Source organism: Eretmochelys imbricata, chromosome 16 (genome assembly GCF_965152235.1).
Source record: "Eretmochelys imbricata isolate rEreImb1 chromosome 16, rEreImb1.hap1, whole genome shotgun sequence".
Lineage (NCBI taxonomy): Eukaryota > Metazoa > Chordata > Testudines > Cheloniidae > Eretmochelys > Eretmochelys imbricata.
This window is the reverse complement of record NC_135587.1, coordinates 9,550,299-9,569,750: the sequence shown is the minus strand read 5'-3', so window position 1 is coordinate 9,569,750 and position 19,452 is coordinate 9,550,299. Positions and strand designations below refer to the sequence as shown.

Here is a 19,452-nt window from a genome sequence, read left to right as displayed (position 1 = left end):
AGCTCAGTGGTTTGAGCATTGACCTGCTAAACACGGGGTTGTGAGTTCAATCCTCAAGGGTGACATTTAGGGATCTGGACCCAAAATTGGGGATTGGTCCTGCTTTGAGCAGGGGGTTGGACTAGATGACCTCCTGAGGTCCCTTCCAACCGTGATATTCTATGATTCTATGATTCTCTTGTCTAAAGAAGCTTGTCTTCCCCCTGTGCTCGCTGCAGCATCTTCAACCAAGCTGTCTGAGAGCCTGTTTTCATGAATGAAAATGCACTGCCCCATTTACTTCCTAGGTGTAGGATGAGGGGTGTCATCTCTGTCATCTACTCATATCCCCAGAGCTCATAGTCTGTGCTCGGAGACGGGAGAACATCCCGGGGCTTGTTTTGCCTCTGTGCTGCTTCCTTGTTGACTTCAATAACTTTATATAAATGGGACTCCACTGTCCTCGTTTACAATATTTAATTTACATCTGAGAGAGACAAGTGAATAAACCTCCGAAAACGGGTTTCTCCACTTCTGCTGTGATAAGAATCTAAGAACGTCTTTTCAGTATATACACATAACTCCTCCTATAGTGTCTCTCTCTACATTTCACAACAGAATCAATGACCAGTGTGACCCTGGCTTTCACTGAAAAACTCACATGACATTCTTTGGTGAACCAAAATGTATGGACCTGAACCAGCATTTTCTTGTAATGTCCTTGCCAGTTGACATTAAGGGGTTCGTGGGTCACATGGGGAGTTTCTTGCTATGTGCCATGCCTGGCACCATAATACGTGATCTGTATGGGAGTCTAGGCACTACTGTGGTACAGATCAATAAGTTGAATGCGCTTTGCTGGAGCAGGAGGGGGAATGTAATGAGCGTGAGGCTTCTGAAGGCAAGTATGATGTCTGATGTGTTTGTTCGCACCTACTGGACTCTTCCAGCTCTTGGCTTTGGAGTATTTCTCCAGACTGAGAATCAAGAGACCTGGGTTCTAATCCTAGCTTTGCCATTGACCTGCTGTTTAACCTTGGGCAAGTCGCTTTGCCTCTCTGCCTCCACTTCCCTGTATCTCAAAAATGAGAATCATGCTTACCTAGCTCTTGAGCTAACTAGAAAACGCCATGCAGATAAGAGCTAAGCGTTTTTTTTGGCATGGGGCCAGATCCCCAGCTGGCATATGAGGTTTGGCTCCCCTGAATTTGGTTTGTCTAACGTACCATCAATTCTCCTTCCTGCTCTGTGCAGGTCCCTCTGGACGACCGCGTCATCATCTCGGGGAACCTCTTCCAGTACGTGGAGGAAAACAAGAAGTGGCGAAACCGCTTCAGTGTCGTGCCGCACAACTACGGCCTGGTCCTGTACGAGAACAAACTGGTGAGGCCCTCGCTGCTTCTCCACCCCTCTCCCCTTCGTGGTGGGTGGTGTTGTTGTCCAGGAGGCGTGTTCAGCACAGGGGGTGCCTGCCAGGGAATGTACCCCTTGAAGGAGCTCTCCTCCTGTCAAGGAGTCTTCAGCAACAGCTGCTCAAACAGCTCTTGCACGTGAGTGACACTAAGCCAATGTGCTCACTGCACTTAATGCTTCAAAGCAAGGCCTCCATGAGCACGTCCGGTGCCTCCAGTTGAGAAATGGACTTATGTAGCCAGGCTGAAGTCACAGAGCTGGGGAACTAAAGGGAAGCTTTGAACAACTTCTTGGCTTCCTTTGGCTGCTGCACCAGTTGAAGGGCTGTCCTGAGCTCTGGGGCGCTCCTTCGCCAATGGGGAAGGCTGAGCTTGAGACGTCGTGTCTCCCTGACGCAGTAGAATTCCATGGAGCCCACTGACCTCCCGCATGGGACGTCTCCTGCGGGGAGCAGTCTCTCATATTGCACTTCTGTGGGAGACGTATCAAAAAACAACCGCTTCCTCTCCCCCATCACAATCCTCCAGCAAGGCTGCAGGCACCTGATTACCTGGTTACCTTTCACACCAGTGAGTATCCCACATCCACAGCAGGTTCCCCATGCACACGCACCCACTTCACAAGAATCAGACGCTAGAAGTTCTGTATGGACAAGCCTTAGTGTATTAACCCCTGCCAAAAACAAGGGTGAGGAGCAAGGCACAGGTCCTGCTTAACAGGGTTTCAGAGACATGGGCTTGTTATGGATCCTGGTTTGAGCAGCTTTGAGAACCACTCCCACAGACTGACTCTCCTTCCTCTCTAGGCCTATGACAGAGGGATTCAGCCTCGAATAGTCCTCAACAGCGCTGGCTACAAAATCCTCACCTCGCTGGACCAGTATCTTGACCTTGTCAATAGCAGCTTACCAGGTAAGTCCACCCTGTTGATGACCTCCTCTCCCAGGTGCTCTGCACGTTCAGATGCAAAGGGGGAGGGTGGGATAATGGAGGACTAGAACAGGTCATGTACGTCGGCCCCTCTGTTATACCAAGCTGGCTTACGTGTGTGTTTTTTCCCTTCGTCTGCTATCCCCAAATACTTTCCAACATCTATAGGACAGGAGCTGGAGGCGGACATGGATACGTGTGATCTTGGTCCCCTTTTGTCCCTGTCGAACTCTCCTGGCTTCAGTGTTCTTCACTGGAAGGAACAGAGGAGCCAGAGAGGTGGCTCCAAAGTAAGTAGGGGGGAGACAAAGTGTAGGTAGGGAGGAGTGCAAACATCTGGTGTCCCTTGATGTGCCATGAAGACATGAACACTCCTTTGCATGGCATGGGCTTCCTCCCACACAAGTGCCTTCTCGCCCTCCCTGGCTCCGCTCCTTGAGAATGCAGTTGGGATTATCCGTGCTGTCTCTGCTCCCTTCCAGGAAGGGAGCCTGTCACTTCTAGCCTCTGCTCTCCAGAGCTGGCCACTTGATTTCTCTGAAACTGTTTCACTTAGCAAATGAGAAACTTCTCTGGCCAAGTCTCCTCCTCCCACCCCCTTGTTTGGAGAGTGGTGAGAGGGCTGGGGTGGAGGAGACAAGGTGAGGGGGGAGGTGGAAAGAAGGCTCGTTTTCAAGGGCTCAGTGCCAGGTTTTCAAAAGCGCTTAGTGCAGGTTGGGAGCTGAGCAACGCTGAAAACCTGATCACTGCAAGCTCATCCCCCTGTGATCTCGAAATGAGCTGGCTTCGGTAGGCTCAGGTGGGCCATCCTGCTAGCCACCCCCTTGCAGCATCACTGGGCAGTCCTGGTTCTGATTATGTGCATGGAATTTTTTTTTCTTCAGATTTTTAAAACCAGGTGAATCTTTGGTGATTTCTAAAATCCCGTGGAATGACCTAGTTTTTAAGGAGCAGGCTTGTGGGGTTGGGAGTTGGTACCCACCTGTAGAAACCCTCCCCATGCCTTGGTGAGAACACGTTACCTTCCCGCTCCAGGGACTCTTTCCTAAGGGGTGCTGGGGGGAACACCCCTCTTCAGAGCAGAGCTGCGGCTGCAGGCTCTAGACTGATCTGCGCCTTGTGGAAAAATGCCTCAGCACAACAGTGTGTAAATACACAGAGTCTGATTCAAGTGTCCTGCTGCCAGTGTGTAAAATAGCACCGGGGGTGGGGCCAGGAGGAGGGTGAAAAGATTCCAGCAGGAGCAGGGGTGGCTCAAAAGGCGTCGGGCTGAAGGAAGCTGGCCAGGAATAGCTCGTTCCCAGTGGGATAACAGGGCCTCTTCCTAGACTCTGTCCGAGTTGCGTGAGCCAGGACAGTGGAGGAGCCCTCCTGAGTGGGCAGTGGTTGGTACAGAGGGCGGGACAGACGCAGCCGTCTGGAGGGTATCGTTGGATAAGGCATAAAACTCCTTGAGCAGCCTGCCAAATTGCAAGGCTCAGCAGTTTCTCCTCGCCCCAGAGTGCAGTGCGCTATGGCAGGGTTCTGCTCCCATCCTAAAGGGGTATCAGGGTTTGGTTGCTGGCGGAGTTGTGGGCACTGGATTCGGGCCAGTGGTCAACCTCATGCGGATAGAACCTATGTCCCTAAAACAGGTGGGGGAGCAGGTGGTTATGGGGCCAGGACCCTGAGCTGAATTGCCCTTGCTGTGAAAAGGTGTTCCATCTAAATGCTGCATTACAGAGACGGTGCAGACGTGCTCCCAGCCCACGGCTGAGACCCTCCCGTCCTCCGTGCGCGGTCAGGCAAGCACGACCCCGTCGGGTTTGACCTTGTCGAAGGGCCTCGTAAACGCCACAGCAGGAAGTCTGCTTCTAGTTTGCTGGCTTTCTTTCTGCTTCCCCTGCTGCTTCCTTCTCCTCCAGGACTCTCGTCCTTTACAAAATCTGGTGATTCCAGGTGGGAGCGCGGCGTGCTCATCCCTCCGCCACGGCTAAAACAAGTCTTCGTATGATCCTCCATCCAGCGGCACACGCCAAGGGCCCTTCAGCTGCTCCTCCAAGCTCCCCGGGGCCACTCCACTCATGCTTTGCAGTGGAGCTGCCCTCTCTGTTTTGGCCTGTCACTCCCTGCTGCTTTTCCAGTGGGTGACCACGTTGATGGGATGCTCTCTGAGAACAGGAAGGGTAGCCTGGATCACCACCTCGACTTCAGGCAAAAGGGTGGTGGGGGATGGTTCGGGATGTCTCCAGAGCTAGTTCTGGAGCTCATGAAGACTGGGGCAAGTAGATATCTTAGTTTGGGGCAGCCGATTTAGGAATGCCACTGACCCTGATTCGTCAAAGCTCCAGGGGAGCTGTTCCGCGGGCAGATCTAGATGGGGGCCTTGTTGCCAGGCCCGTGACTAGGTGTGGCTCCCACGCCCGCCCTGAGAACACAAACATTCCCATTGGTGGCTGGCGCCAGCCCCTTGGGCTGTGGCTTCTCATGCTGGCTGATGCGACGCAAAGACCCAGAATGGGGATGCAATCAAACGGTGAAAGTGGAGGCTGGAAGTAATGAGACAAGAGGAAATGTTTCCTCTTGGATTAAAATGCAGTCTGGTATGGGCAGGGCTTTGTGAGACTGAGAGAGAATCTGGTCCAGTAGCAGCACCCACTTACTGCTAACTGGCCCCTTACCGGCAGTCTCTACAGCGGACTGAGTGGCCCCTGGAGACTGGCCTCCCCTCACATCCCACATGATGGGTCTGGGTTGAGCCCCCTTAGCAGGGCAGTGCAGGAAGCCATTCTGTGGTCGGGCTGTTGAGGCTGTCGATCTCCGTGGCACGCAGTCTAACACCTTTCACCCATGATGTGCATTTGGATCCAGAATGTGGGCCTCCTGCCTGACCAGTTCCAAGCCATGTTTCTAGCACATGCCCCTGACTCGAGGTCTCTCTTTCTTCTTTCATCAGGGACAACCCCCAAATCCGGCAATGCCCCGATCCTCAAGTGCCCCACCCAGTTTCCTCTCATCCTCTGGCACCCGTACTCCCGTCACTACTACTTCTGTGTGATGACCGGCAAGGAGCAGGACAAGTGGCGAGCCGTGTTCCAGGACTGCGTGCGACACTGCAACAATGGTAAGTGCAGGGCTTGCGGTCTCCTACCAAGAGATTGGACGTTGTGCGTCTTGGTCTCCTCCTTCCCCATCGCCTGGTATGAATGTTGTGGTGTTACGAGCAATACATGCAAGATCAGAATTGTTCCTTCCCCAAGTGCAGTCTGGCCCTAAGAAGCGATCCTCTTAGGACATGCCATCGAGGGGTTCCAGGTTTCTTTAAAAAGAAAAGGAGGACTTGTGGCACCTTAGAGACTAACAAATTTATTTGAGCATGAGCTTTCGTGAGCTACAGCTCACTTCATCGGATGCATTCAGTGGAAAATACAGTGGGGAGATTTATATACATAGAGAACATGAAACAATGGGTGTCACCATACACACTGTAAGGAGAGTGATCACTTAAGGTGAGCTATTACCAGCAGGAGAGCGGTTTCTTTGTGTGTCTGCTGTTTCCGTGTCAAATGGGCTCTGCTTAAAAGTAAAACACTTTGTGTTTGCTAAATGGCCATCCTGCATGTGTATCCTTGTGTGTGCATTCAGCGCTCAGCGCAATGAGGTTCTGGGCCACGTCTGGCCCTCCTGGGTGATATTGCAATCTAAATAAGAAATCCTGGGAGCTGAGTCAAGCCCTGGGGCTTCCTTCCTCATGCTAACACAGACCCTGCTGGCCATGTCGGTGTTCAATCTGTGAATGCATGCTTGCAGCCCCAGTGGTGTAAGAATTTTAACCCTGCAACTGGAACTTACTGGGTTATTCCATATGGCTGCCCGTCCCTGCAGTATCTGAGCATCCTCCATGTAAAATCAAGAGCAGTGACCAAGTCCCTAGGGGTCTCTATGGAGTCTCTGGTTCCTCTCTTCTGGGGTAAAACTTTTCTTGAGGTAGGGTGGTGGGATGTTTTTGGCTGTTGGACAGGAGGGAGTTGATCCATGAGTCCAGATGGAATCGATCACTCTCCCCCGTAGCTGCATTGGGTCTGCAGTGTTAACAGAAGATGAAAAAGGGCGTGGGGGAGAGGTTGGGTAAGTCGGCAGATCTGACACAAGTTAAACCAAGCATCTTCATGCAAATGTCCCCAATGACATTGAGAAAACACCTTTGTAAGCAAAACTGTTTCGAAAGGGAATGAACTCCTTCCAGAACAGTCAGAGGCTGGCTGGCACGTTTCTGGGTTCTTCTAGTTGCCCTGTGACAGCAGCTTGAAATGACCGTTTTCTCACTTGAGACAGAGTTGGGGGGGGGGGGGTGGCTCTCGTGGCTCAGGATTTAGCAGGATCTCTGACAGCCTCATTAATGGAAAGACACTTAACGTGAGAGCCTGGTGTAAACCGTGACACTGATTGGGGGCCCCGTCTTACTCCTCTGATCTGCCACTGTGAATTAAAAGCCACCTCTGCTGACTCGATTGGGTACAGTAAGGTGGGTGGGATGTTACTACTTTCATTCCTGTCTGCTCTGCAGAGTTAACACAGCAAGCTGGATTCATGCAGAGCCTGAATGGCTGACTAACTTCAGATGGCAGAATCTCATGTGCTTTTCATGCCAGAAAGGACCCAGCTTGGCCTTTGGATCCCAGACTGAGTTTGCAGGCGTGGCAGTTGAGACATGCACCTTTTCACTCAGCACTTTTGATCTGAAGTTGGACACAGTGAAAGGTCCAAAATCTGGGTGGCAACGGGTGAGATCCAGAGGGTAGGGATGAAAGGCCAGGGCACAAATGAGGAGTCTACCCCGTTGATGCCACAACCATAGGCGCCAACTTCTCCTGGTGCCAGTGGGTGCTTGACCCCCCACCCTGCCCCGACTCCACCTTTGCCCCGCCTCCATTCCAACCCCTTCCCCAAGGTCTCCGCCCCCTCCCTGCCCCTACTGGACTCCTTCCCCAAATCCCTGCCCTGGTCCCACCTCTTCCCCACCTCCTCCCCTGAGCATGCCGGATTCCCGCTCCTTCCCTCTCCCTCCCACAGCTTGTTATGCCGCGAAACAGCTGTTTCACGGCAGCAAGCTCTGGGAGGAGAAGCAGGGATGCAGTGCACTCAGGGGAGGAGGCGGAGGTGAGGTTAGCTGGGGCAAGGCAGGTGGGGAGCTTGGCTGCCGGTGGGTGCAGAGCACCCACCGGTTTTTCCCCAAGGGTGCTTCAATCCCGGAGCACCCACGGAGTCGGCGCCTATGGCCACAGCCCCACAATCACCAGGACCTTGGCAGCCTTTTCAGGGTGTACTGAGCACATCTTAAGGCATCTGCCAACTAGACCAGCTTTTCCTTTAAGCCAGCTGCCGCTGCCCTAGGTGATGCCAGAACTAGCATCCTGTGCTCAGACAGGAGCTGAACCACAAGGAGTTCTGCACTTCATTGTCCAAACCAACCACCTTTCCCTTGAAAGGTGACCTCAGGAGCTGTGGAGGGGGGTGAGAGTCAGAGGAGAAAGCAGGACTAGTTGGCCTGCCATTGTCTGGACTCCAGGGTGAGAGGAGATGATAAACCCCTGTGAGGTCCATATACTGAATGGTGCTGTTAAGCGTCAGGATGAGGAATCTGGTGGGTGACTTGGTGCAGGGGGAAGAGATTCCTTCCTTCTCCCCAGAACCTGACCAGCTGGTAAGGGCCTAGGACCTCTAGGTTTGGGGCCCATAGGTACCTCTGCTCTTCAGCACCAACTCTGGAGTGAGGCCTGTGATCTATGGAGTTCAGATCCCAGAAGGGTTAAAGTGCAGGAGGAGAGAGACTGACTTGCACCTGGGGGTGGGGGGGGGGACTGGGTGGGGCAGGTTGACTGAAGTCCTTGGGCTACAGTCCAGGAGAGAGCTGTCTTAGAAGCTCAGGTGGCTCTATGCTCTTTCCTGGACACCCCCTTCCCCTCCCCGCGCCGGCATGTGGCCCTTGAGCCTGTGCCGAGGGCCCATCACCCCGGCATAGGAACTGACCAAGGGGAGCCAGGGCTCACTGTGAGGGAGGGAGTTTAAACACTAGGTTACAAAGTGTTTCAATCGTCAACAATATGTGAACCAGCTAGGAAAGCGCTCGTTAAAGGCAAGCCGCTCGTCAAGATTTAATTATTATTTTCTACCCCAAAGGGGTAATTAAACGGATCAAAGCTCAGTCTTAGAGCCACTTTCCTGTCACTCACCCCTCTCCCTCCCCCGCCCCCCCCCCAGCCGTCTCCATGCTCTGGCAGGGTGTTGTGGCACTTGGTCTCAGGGGAGGGGGAGCTGGGTGGGCTGGTGGTCGCTGGAAAGGCGAGCTGAGAATCAGTGCTACTGTGTAATTGAATTAGCTGCTTTAGGAGCAGCTCACGTGCCTTTCATGAGCCTTGAAGCGTTTTACAGCCCTGCAATTTATGCACAAACTGGGATGAACGTCCTCTCACCCCCGCATCGTGGGTGTTACATTGATACCAGCAGGGGCTTCCAGCCAGTGAGCAAAGAGCACCGTGCTTCCGCCAGCCAGGGAAGCAGAACGTAACCCTGCTTTGCTATAGATCACTGGTCCCTGAACTTTTCAGGGTTATGGCCCCCTGGAGCCAGGGCTGTGGCTCCCAGGGTCAGGAGCGGGGCCGCAGCTCAGGGCGAGTCTGGGATCGTGACCAGGTGCACAGCCACAGCCAGACCACAGTCAGGGCTGGGACCAGGGCCGGAGCAGAGCTGGGAGTGCTGTCGGGCTGGGAGGGGCTCCCTTCCTGCCACTGGTGGAGACTGGCCTGGGCTCTGCCGCACCCCCCCCCCCCCCCCCCGCCCCCCAACATTCCTCCACTCCCCACAGTTTGGGGACCTCTGCTATAAATAGTCCAGCCAGGACCAGTGCCCCCTACTCGTAAGCCTCGCTCAATCCTTAATGATCCCTGGTGGTCAGGGCCTCTGTTTCTTGCCTCACACACAGGTAGCTACCTCCAGCAGTTAGCCTCGTGGTAGTCCATATAAAACTCTCTATAGAGCCATCAGCCAGTCAGGTGCTGTCCCTGTTTTATTCTATAAAGGTTTTTATACCGTGCCCACCACCGTGGTATCTGAGCGCCTACCAGCAGTGCAGTAAGTTCCGTGAATACACTTCTGTCGTGTGTGTGTGTGTTCTCTTGTCTTCTCCACAAAGGCAGAAGTGTGCGTAGTGGAGTGTCTTGTTTTGGTAGAGGGTTCTTTGATGTTAAATACACCCATCGCAATGTGTTTATGTTGGAGAATGCCAGGTCAGAGACATGAGCCTGGTATGGTCCCTGAGCCAAAGAGCTTCCAGTCTAAACTGCAGGAGCGTTCCCATTGTTTCAAACAATTGCCCATCCCATCGGAGGTCTGGCTGCCAGAGAGCTGCAGATAACATCCTCGTACTTGGAGCGAGATTCGCACCCGCCTCCAGGAGTCCTGAAATTCCCATCGCTAGTAGAACTGCTACCTAGGCACTAAATCGTTAATTTGATTTCACTCTGTGAAGCGTTCCACAGCTGTTTCCATCAACAGAAAACTCCTCTCAGCAGAGCTCATGGGCCGGCTGGGGATTCAGACACTTGTTCCTCTTCCAGAAGATGGTGGTCCGGGAGGGGCAGTATGGCCTAGCTGATATGGAACTGCACCAGGAGCCAGGTGATGTGGGCTCTGCTCCCAGCTCTGTCAATGACCTGCTGTGCAATCACTTCCCCTGCCTGTGGCTCTGGGTTTTCCCCTCCCACCCTTTGTCTGCTTAGATTGTCCGCTGGTGTAAGGGCCGTCTCTTACACACAGCTGCCAGACATCCCCATTCAGAAGAACATCGTCATCAGCTTTCCAGTCTTAGCTGAACAAACAGGTCCCTTTCCCTTTAAGACGTGGGTCAGAGTTCAGCCCTTGTAATCCTCACTGGTGTCTCCTTGCACTTGCCTGTGGTATTCTCCCAGGTATAGAGGTGCTCAGAGCTCCTCCTCCTCCCCTCTTGACTCAGCAGATATTAGCTGCTTTTTAAATTTTCCATCCCAGCTCTCCCAGTTCGTGCTCCGACAGGTCCCTGCAAGGCAGAGCTTAGCTCCGTCACAGGCCTCTGCAGGTTGGGATTGGAGAGCTGGCCGGGCTGTGTGTGGGGCGAGGCCCTATTGGCACAGACACACTATGGCGTTTATATGCATCTCTCCACACCCTTTCCGCACTCACCCTCTCTTCTGGCGTTTCCTTCTGGGGCCAGGCCGGAATTTGCTGCTCATTAAGCAGCCTTTCCCCTGCAGAGCTATCAGTCGCACCTAGGGTGACCAGGTGTCCGGTTTTCGACTGGAACACCCGGTCGAAAAGGGACCCTGGTGGCTCTGGTCAGCACTGCCGACCGGGCCGTTAAAGGTCCAGTTGGTGGTGCTGCGGCACAAAGGCAGGCTAGTCCCTACCAGTCCTGGCACCACACTGCGCCCTGGAAGCGGCCAGCAGGTCCAGCTCCTAGGCGGGGGTGCCATGGAGCTCTGCGCGCTGCCCCCACCCTGAGCACCGTCTCCACACTCCCATTGGCTGGTTCCAGGCCAATGGGAGCCAGGGGACGGGTGGTGCCTGTGGGTGAGATCGGCGCGTGGAGCCTCCTGGCCCCCCTGCTGGCTGCTTCCGGGGCATGTGCAACACAGTGTCAGGACAGGCAGGCAGCCTGCCTTAGCCCCACTGACTAGGAGCCGCCCGAGGTAAGTCCGCATCCCAACCCCCTGCCCCAACCTTGAGGCCCCTCCCCAAACCTGGAGCCCCATCCTGCACCTCAGACCCCTCATCCCTGGCCCCAGCCCAGAGCCCTCACCTCCTCCTGTCCCCCAAGCCCCCTGCCTCAACTTGCAGCCCCCTCCCATACTCCGAATCCCTCAGCCCCAACCCCCAGCCTGGAGCCCCCTTCTGCACCCCAAACCCCTCATACCCAGCCCGCACCCCAAGCCCGCACCCCAAGCCCACACCCCAAGCCCCTGCCCCAGCCCAGTGAAAGTGAGTGAGGGTGTGGGAGAGCAAGCCACGGAGGGACGGGGAATGTAGTGAGCAGGGGGCCGGGCCTCAAGGCAGGGGTGGGGCTAGTGTGTTCAATTTTGTGTGATTAGAAAGTTGGCAACCCTTATCACACACACCTCACTCTGGAATTCCTTTCCCACCTAGTGCTGTTCTTCGTGCTCTGCCCCACTGACAAAGGCCCTCTGTTCCATGGTCTCTCTGAGCCCTAAGCCAAAGGGGAAGTAGAAGGGCAAGAAGGGAACATTGGGGAACTAGCTGGCCAGGTGGGTGTATTGCTGTCTTTGTAATCAATGCTCATTAATTGCTATGCTGTGACAGCTTGATACCGCCTCCCAAGTCTAGCCCCACAGTGAAGAGTTTCCATCGCTGGTGGATACGTAACTGTGGGGGATGGCGGAGGCGGACAGCAGGCAGCGTTGTCCTAGGTCCAATCAGCCTGGCCTACTTCAAAGGTGAGGGCCTTAGGGTTCCTCATAGTGCTGGGAGATCTCCGACAACCAGAGCTAGTAAACTTGCGTTTACTAGCTCTGGAGCTGCAGGCTTTAGATCTGGGCTCAGACTGCAAGGCCATGGGCCTGCTCTGATTTAGCCCGCAAGACCATCCAGCTACATGAGCTGCACTCCAGGCACTTAGCCCTGGCGTTCGTTCCCCTGTTCCGCATACATGTGCACACCCCCACATTATCCTGGGCTTTTCCCACTTTCCCTTGATTTAGGGAAAATTGCCGACCAGACACAAAAGCATAACTGGAGAGAGACCAAGATCCATCGTTAGCAGCTGCTAACGAAAGAGGAACTGTTCCCCATTAGTAACAATGAGGGGATTTTTTTTCTTTAATCATTTATTCCACCCTGGCCTGGGCAATCTTAATAGGAGAAACAAAACCGACCCTCTGCTGCGAATCAGCCAGCAGTAAGAACCTGGCTGAGCTGTGGAAAGGGGCTGCTGGCAAACTTGTCTACACAGCTGGTTTTTTTGCTGAAGCATTTTTCATCCAAAAATGCGTATTTGTGAAGAGTGAACCTTCTTGCAGGAAAGGGTCTGTTCTGGTTAACTTTCTCGAGTTGAAAAAGTTGGGAAATCCTCTCTTGTTTTGATGCTTTTGAAATAAAAAAATCCAGGTTTCCGGTTCAAAACTGCTTTTTGTTAAGAAATTGAAGCTAATTTACAGCAAAACAAAAATTCTGAATGTGAAAGGGTCAAACCCGGGGGGTTTTGTAGAAAGGGTCGAAAAGAAACCTTCTGATTAACCGCAGCTGAGCTTTTTTGAATTGTTTCATTTGAAAAGTTTTTGATATTTTTTTACTTTTTATCCTGATCCGTGGCCGAGAAATTTTCAAAATCTCAAATTTTTGTGAGATGGGGACAAACCCCACCCAGCTCTGCTCAGCTAAACCTGTTTCTGGCACTTACCAGTGCAGGAGGGTTACTTACAGACCTCGAGCTGGAGGAAAGGGTCTGTCTTACTCCACATTTACTTAGCTGCAGCCAGGGTTGGGTGGGAGACAAAAGGGGCAGTCCCCCCCCCCCCCGATCCCCCGTTTGAGAGAGTCCCCAAACCAAGTGGCATTGCGACCTGGTGCTTGGATTGCAGCACCATGCAGGTTTGGCCGGGCCGTCCCTTTGTCCTGTCATGATGAAGAGCCTCTGGGCCAAATTTGAATGTGTGGCATTGCGGCCTGGTGCACGGGGCCACGTGGGTTTGGGGGCTGAGCCAAACCTGAGTGGCACTGTGACACCACGCCCCAGGTGGCTGAGCGGGACACTGGGGCTAGCCCCGCGGGACAGGAGCCACCAGTGTAGGATGCACGCTCGGCGGTCTTTCTCTGCAACTCCCCTCCGGGTATCCCATCCGTAGTAATGTTTTTGACAGTGCAGGGGGTAGTGGTCTCCATTTCAGATTCTGCCCCAGGCCCCCAGAGGCCTTTGTGTGGCCCTGGCCACAGCAGGACTAAGATCTGCCTGGAGGTGGGAGCTACACAATGGAAGGGGATCACTTTTACCCAGCATTCTTTGGGGCGAATTAGCAAATTCTACCTGGAAGGTGGCTGCTGCTTAGAACAAATCCATTTCTGAACAGGTGTGGCGCATGCTTCCTCCGCCTCGCCCAGCTTTCTGATGCACAGCATCCCTGGCTACTCCGTTCCTGGTCAGATTGCCATGGGCACTTACCGGGGCAGTAAGTCTGGCCAAATACCCATGTGGGGGAGTAGGCGGCTGCCCGTCCAGCTTGCTTTGCTGCTGATCGATATTGTCTTGTGAACCTCAGTCACTGGAAGGGAGAGGCTAGTTAGTGCATTAAAGGGGCACACATTTAAACAGGCCACAGCTGCACTGGTGACCTGGCTTTATTACAGATAAAACCAAAGATTCCAGTAACAGAATGAATTTCTAAAGGCGATAGCCCAGGACTCTCCGGGGCGGGTCTCCGGTCAGTCCTCTGCAGGAGATCAGACGACATGATTATTATGGTCCCTTATGGTCTTAAATCTTTTAGCTGCGTTTCAATAAGATTATCTTGAAATTCCCTTGATTAAAAAACGGCATTGTGGTTTCCCATGTTTATGCTGCTCATGCTCCAGATAAACGCTCAGCGCACAAGCAAAAATACCTTGTGATTTCTCTCTCTCCCTCCCTCCCCCAACTGCCAACCCATCATACGCTTCCTGGGGTATGAATATACAGCTAGGTTCTCCCTGGCTTACAGATCGGAACAGATTCTGCAGTAGCTGCTAAATTAGCAATTTTGGTGTCGATGCATGAGTCACAGGAGCATCCGGCTGGCTCTGCAGGGCTAACTGGAATGGAAAGTAAATAAACTGGTTTTTGCAGGTAGGTCTGACACCCGAGGAGCAGTATGCTTTGAGTACTTGCTATTTTTACATAGGGACTTAAAATTAAAGTCAAATTTTAGAAATGACAAGGACCAGTGGAGTCTAACTTCAAAGATTGTTAGGATTTTTTTTTTTTGCTACTAAATTAATATAAAACCGACCCCCTTTTGCATTCCTCTGTTTACGACAGTTGTTGCTTCAAAACACTTCTAAAGGAATTTGCTTTTGTTTGCTCGGAACTGTTTCAGTGGATTTAGCTCTCCCGCCAAGAAGTAACAGTGGAACAGGTCCCTGGCTGTATCCTTGCATAAGATACTGCTGCTGTTGTAGACAGCCAAGTCTGTGACCACCCAAGGGACTAATCTTGGCCTGAGTATTTCTTGGTTGCTTGTAATAAGAGCAGCACCCAGATATCACCATGTCTAGGGCCCTACCAAAGTCACGGTCCGTTCGGGTCAATTTCACGGCCATAGAATTGGAAAATTGGTGAATTTCATGTTTTCTGATGTTTAAATCTAAATTTCAGGCTGTTGTAACTGCGGGGGTCCCAACCCAAAAGGGGGCCACCGTGGGGGGGGGGGTGTCTGTTTCACAAACCTGTTATACGGGGGTCATGGGATTGCCACCCTCACTTCTGTGTTGCCTTCAGAGCTGGGATCTGAAGGCAGCAGCCGCTGAGCTTCCTGCAGCCGTAGGAGATTCGTGGAGATGGGTCTGATCTCACCTGTGCTGCTGGGAGTGCCCCAGCCAAGGGCTCCTAGCTGCTAGTCCCTGCGCTCTCAGTGGGAAATCAGACCCACCTCCACAAGCCTCCTCCGGCTGCAGGAACCTCTGGGGCTGCTGCCCAACGCCCCACCCCCGAGAGCATCCATACCGGGGAAGGACAAGCCCAAAGTCACCTAACAGGCCAGTGTCTGTGCCAGGAATAAACCCAGTCCAGTGCTCTAGCCCTACGAACGCTGCCTCCCAATCTAGATCGAAACCTATGGGGCTCTAATTCCATCTAAGGGCTACTGGTGGCTTCAGGAGCAAAGCTGGACCCACAGAGCGCTGAAGGGAGGGGTGTTATGTGAAGCAGTAACATGTTGGAAACCTGTGTCTGTGGGTATCACAGCAAGGCTGGTGACTTGGAGTTTCTGATCTGAGGGTACTTTAGAAACCACACAGGACACTAATGCACTTTGAATCTGTCCTAGAATCTGAATCCACATCTGTTGGGCCATGGAGCTCCATCAGATGCTCAGATCTGTATCCCTAAGGAGGCTCAGTCCTCTTAACTGATGGCCATATTTGGGGTTAGGAAGGAATTTCCCCCCAGATCAGATTGGCAGAGACCCTGGGCGGGTTTCGACTTCCCCTGCAGTGTGGGGCACGGGTCACTTGCTGGTTTGAACGCAAGTAAATATAACTTGAAGTCTTTAAATCAATATTTAAGGACTTCAGTAACTCAAGCAGAGGTTGGGGGTCTATTATAGGAGTGGGTGCCTGAGGTTCTGTGGCCTGCAATGTGCAGGAGGTCAGACTAGATGTTCGTGATGGTCCTTTCTGGCCTTAAAGTCTGAGTTGTCCCCCCTGTCTTACCAGGGCAAGTGTCTCATTCTGCCCCTGAGTAAAAGCTTTATTGGGTACTCAGTGTATGCTTCTTGGGGCAGAAGCTGACTTTAGCACAGCTAGGATTTCTCACACAGTGGCAAAGCTCCCACTGACTTCGGTGGGGCCAGGATTCTACCTTGCTGCTCTAGTCTCTGTGAAAAGTGCCGGGAACATGCTGGCGCGACTCACGAACGTTAGATAATACCGAGCTGACCCTACACTGGCTCCTCTTCTTGGCCAAGGTCCTAGCCTCTGCTTTTAGCACTCTGAAAGCTGCTGCTGTTCCACGTATTGTCAGGTGGGAATTACTGATCTGCCTTTTGTGTATGTGTGTGTGTGTGTGTGTGTGTGTGTGTGTGTGTGTGTGTGTTTGCTTCCTTCTATCTATACAGGAGTTTTTATCCTCTTCTCCTCCGTTTTCCTAGCTGTGGCCTCTGGTCCTTTCCCCAGGTCAGCTGCCCTAAGAATCCCTCTGCTGCATTTGTGAGTGCCTGGATTCCGTGCTCTGGCATCTGTAACTGGCACATGATGCAGTGGGGCAAAGTAGGAGAGAGGCTGCTTTTCAGGATTTCACGCAGGCAGAGCCGGCTTGCAGCAAGCACTTGGAGGCTCAGCTCTGCCTGGCAGGAGACTGCAGAGACCCAGACTTTGTGCAGAGTCCCAGTCATATCCTGCATTCCTTCTACTGCTGGCCAAGGCAGCCAGAAGGGAAGTACACATGCAGTCTAATGCATCAGGCATCCAAAGGCTTTGCTACCCAGAGGTGAAGTCCTCGCTTCACTTCCCAGCATATGAGTTCCAGACTTGCAGCTCCCAGTGCAGACTGCAGAGAGGCAGGGCAGGGTTAATGGCACCCCTGTACTTGGCATGGAACGCTTGGCAACCAGCCAATTTGTGCCCCCAGCACCCTCACTTCTCTCGCCTTCCACAGCTCCGGGGCTGGTTCAGCTGCTTGGAGCATCGGTCAGTAGCTCTGGAAAGATTCACGCCAGCGCATCCTTTCCTTGGGTATCTCGGTGTTGCAATGGGTTATGCAAACCAGTTCCCAGAACACTCTGCCCCCAGCCTGGTACCTCTCAAACTCCAGCTAACTCCTGCTACCCTACCCCCCCCCCCCAGTTAACCACTCCAGTTCTTTCCCTGCATGAACAACCGTATACAGATGTGGCCTCTGGTTTCCAGGGACGGGGGGAGGTCATGGAAAAAGATGGACTCCCTGCCACCCCACCCCCCATCAACTAGTCCTCTTCTTGTCCCATGGTCTGCCCTGTGGTGTCGTCTGCTGTAAATCATGGAGATGAAATCTCAGTGGGAGTGGAACAGGCTGCAATGCAATTGGTGTCCCCACCTCCCCGCACTGGGTTTGGCTGGGAACCTCATGCTGCCCATGACTCATCCACTGCCTCATACTTTTCTTTTTTTAAACCCACTCTCTCCTTTCCCTCCCCACCTCCCCACGATTGGTCATTAATTTCCTTTTGACCTCCCATCCTGTGGCTTGCGCTGCCCAGTGCTCCAGGTGTCTGTCTAATCCTGGGCCTCAGGAGAGCTCTCATGGGGTGGGCTGGGACTAGCTGGGTGTTTAGTTACTTGATGCCAGTAGGAAATCTTTCTGGCGATGCCCATGCACCTTCTTTGTCCCCTCCTCCCCCGTTTATGTGCTGTGGGATCCCCTTGTCAAATGACAGTGGTGGTGGTGTATGGTGCCCTATATCCATTCTCTTGCTGCTCGGAGGCAGTACGGGGAACAATATAAGGCAGCCACGTTTTAGCTCCAGATCTGAAATGTCCCCAGGGCTTTTGGGGGTATTTGGATCTGGGGTTTTGGTCCAGGCCCATCTCAATTAGCCTTACATGGCACTTTTCGTCTCTGAAGGTGCTTTGGAGCTTTGGCTGGAGCGGGGGGCTCCCGCTACTCCAGTCCTAGGGAATTGTGTCAGATTGCTGGCTGTGAGCTCCCCGCAAGGGCTGCCGTCCCTGTCAGCGTGAGTCACGGCAGGGGAAGGGAATGTGGAACTAATGTAAAAAGAAGTTACGGATGCCCCCCAACCTGAAGCAAATACTCACCAGCAACCACACAACAAAAATACTAACCCAGGAACCTATCCTTGCAACAAAGCCCGTTGCCAACTGTGTCCACATATCTATTCAGGGGACACCATCATAGGGCCTAATCACATCAGCCACACGATCAGAGGCTCCTTCACCTGCATATCTACCACTGTGAAATGTGCCGGCAATGCCCCTCTGCCATGTCCATTGGCCAAACTGGACAGTCTTTCCGTAAAAGAATAAATGGACATAAATCAGACGTCAAGAATGATAACATTCAAAAACAGTTGGAGAACACTTCAGTCTCTTTGGTCACTCAATTACAGACCTAAAAGTGACATTTCTTCAACAAAAAAACTTCAAAAACAGACTCCAACGAGAGACTGCTGAATTAGAATTAATTTGCAAACTGGACACAATTAACTTAGGCTTGAATAAAGACTGGGAGTGGATGGGTCATTACACAAAGTAAAAGTATTTCCCCATGTTTATTCCCCCCTACTGTTCCTCAGATGTTCTTGTCAACTGCTGGAAATGGCCCACCTTGATTATCAATACAAAAGGTGTGTTCCCCCCCCCCCCCCCCCCCGCTCTCCTGCTGGTAATAGCTCACCTTACCTGATCACTCTCGTTACAGTGTGTATGGTAACACCCATTGTTTCATGTTCTCTGTGTATATAAATCTCCCCACTATATTTTCCACTGAATGCATCCGATGAAGTGAGCGGTAGCTCACGCAAGCTTATGCTCAAATAAATTTGTTCGTCTCTAAGCTGCCACAAGTCCTCCTGTTCTTTTTGTGGATACAGACTAACACGGCTGCTGCTCTGAAACCTGGAACTAACGTGAAGGACAAAAATGTAACAGAAGCTATGAGTGCATCACAGGAAAATCTGCTGTGGTTTCCTCTCTCCCACCCCCCCCCCCGCCCCCCTCTCTCCTTCAGGGATCCCAGAGGACTCCAAGGTGGAGGCCCCAGCCTTTACGGATGCCGTCCGCATGTACCGGCAGTCGAAGGAGCAGTACGGCACCTGGGACATGCTCTGTGGCAACGAGGTCCAGGTGAGGGTGAGAGGGGTCCCCCGGCCAAGAGCGGCTTCTCCTGCAATGACCTGACCCCAGCCAGAAGGGGGATGGTTTGGCGCTTCCAAATCGGCCTCCTGGATGTACTGAGATTACCCATGGTTGGGGGACAAAGCAGCTGCTGAGGGAGTGGAGCCGGCACCCCTGCTGGGTTAGACGCTCCAAAGCCTTGAGGTGTGGCTGCATTGCAGGGCGTGGCCCATCCGACATCCCCCCGAAGGGATAAACCGTTGTGCCTTTGCTCTGGCAGCTGGTCTGTTGGGGAGAGCTGGCTTAGTCATTCAGCCCTCCAGGCCGGGGAAAATGGCGCTATTCCAGGGAGGGCTGGGGGGGAAGCCTGGGACGGGCATGCTGCTTACATGTCAGCCCTGTGTCACTGCTGAGTGGATGTTATGCTAGGTTAGAGGTCACTGGCAGCTGCTGGTCCTTCCTCCACCTCTGCCTGGTGCTGTCGTATGCAGCCTGTTCCCCCTTTATCTCCAGCCCAGCTTGCAACTGCGTCTTCCCTCTTGTAGAGACTTCTCTTTCTGCTGGTGGGAGTTGTATTGGAGGGAGG

The 19,452-nt window shown here is 53.0% G+C and overlaps 1 protein-coding gene across 1 annotated transcript in view; it reads left to right on the top strand.

Moving 5' to 3' along the window:
* The window catches only part of NIBAN2 (niban apoptosis regulator 2), a 94,595-nt gene that overhangs the window by 60,432 nt on the left and 14,711 nt on the right, over nucleotides 1-19,452 (top strand). Inside the window, exons 3-6 of the mRNA XM_077835847.1 lie at nucleotides 1,234-1,362; nucleotides 2,198-2,303; nucleotides 5,257-5,424; nucleotides 18,760-18,875. Coding sequence (XP_077691973.1) covers nucleotides 1,234-1,362; nucleotides 2,198-2,303; nucleotides 5,257-5,424; nucleotides 18,760-18,875 — 519 coding nt within the window. The remainder of the gene's footprint in view (nucleotides 1-1,233; nucleotides 1,363-2,197; nucleotides 2,304-5,256; nucleotides 5,425-18,759; nucleotides 18,876-19,452) is intronic.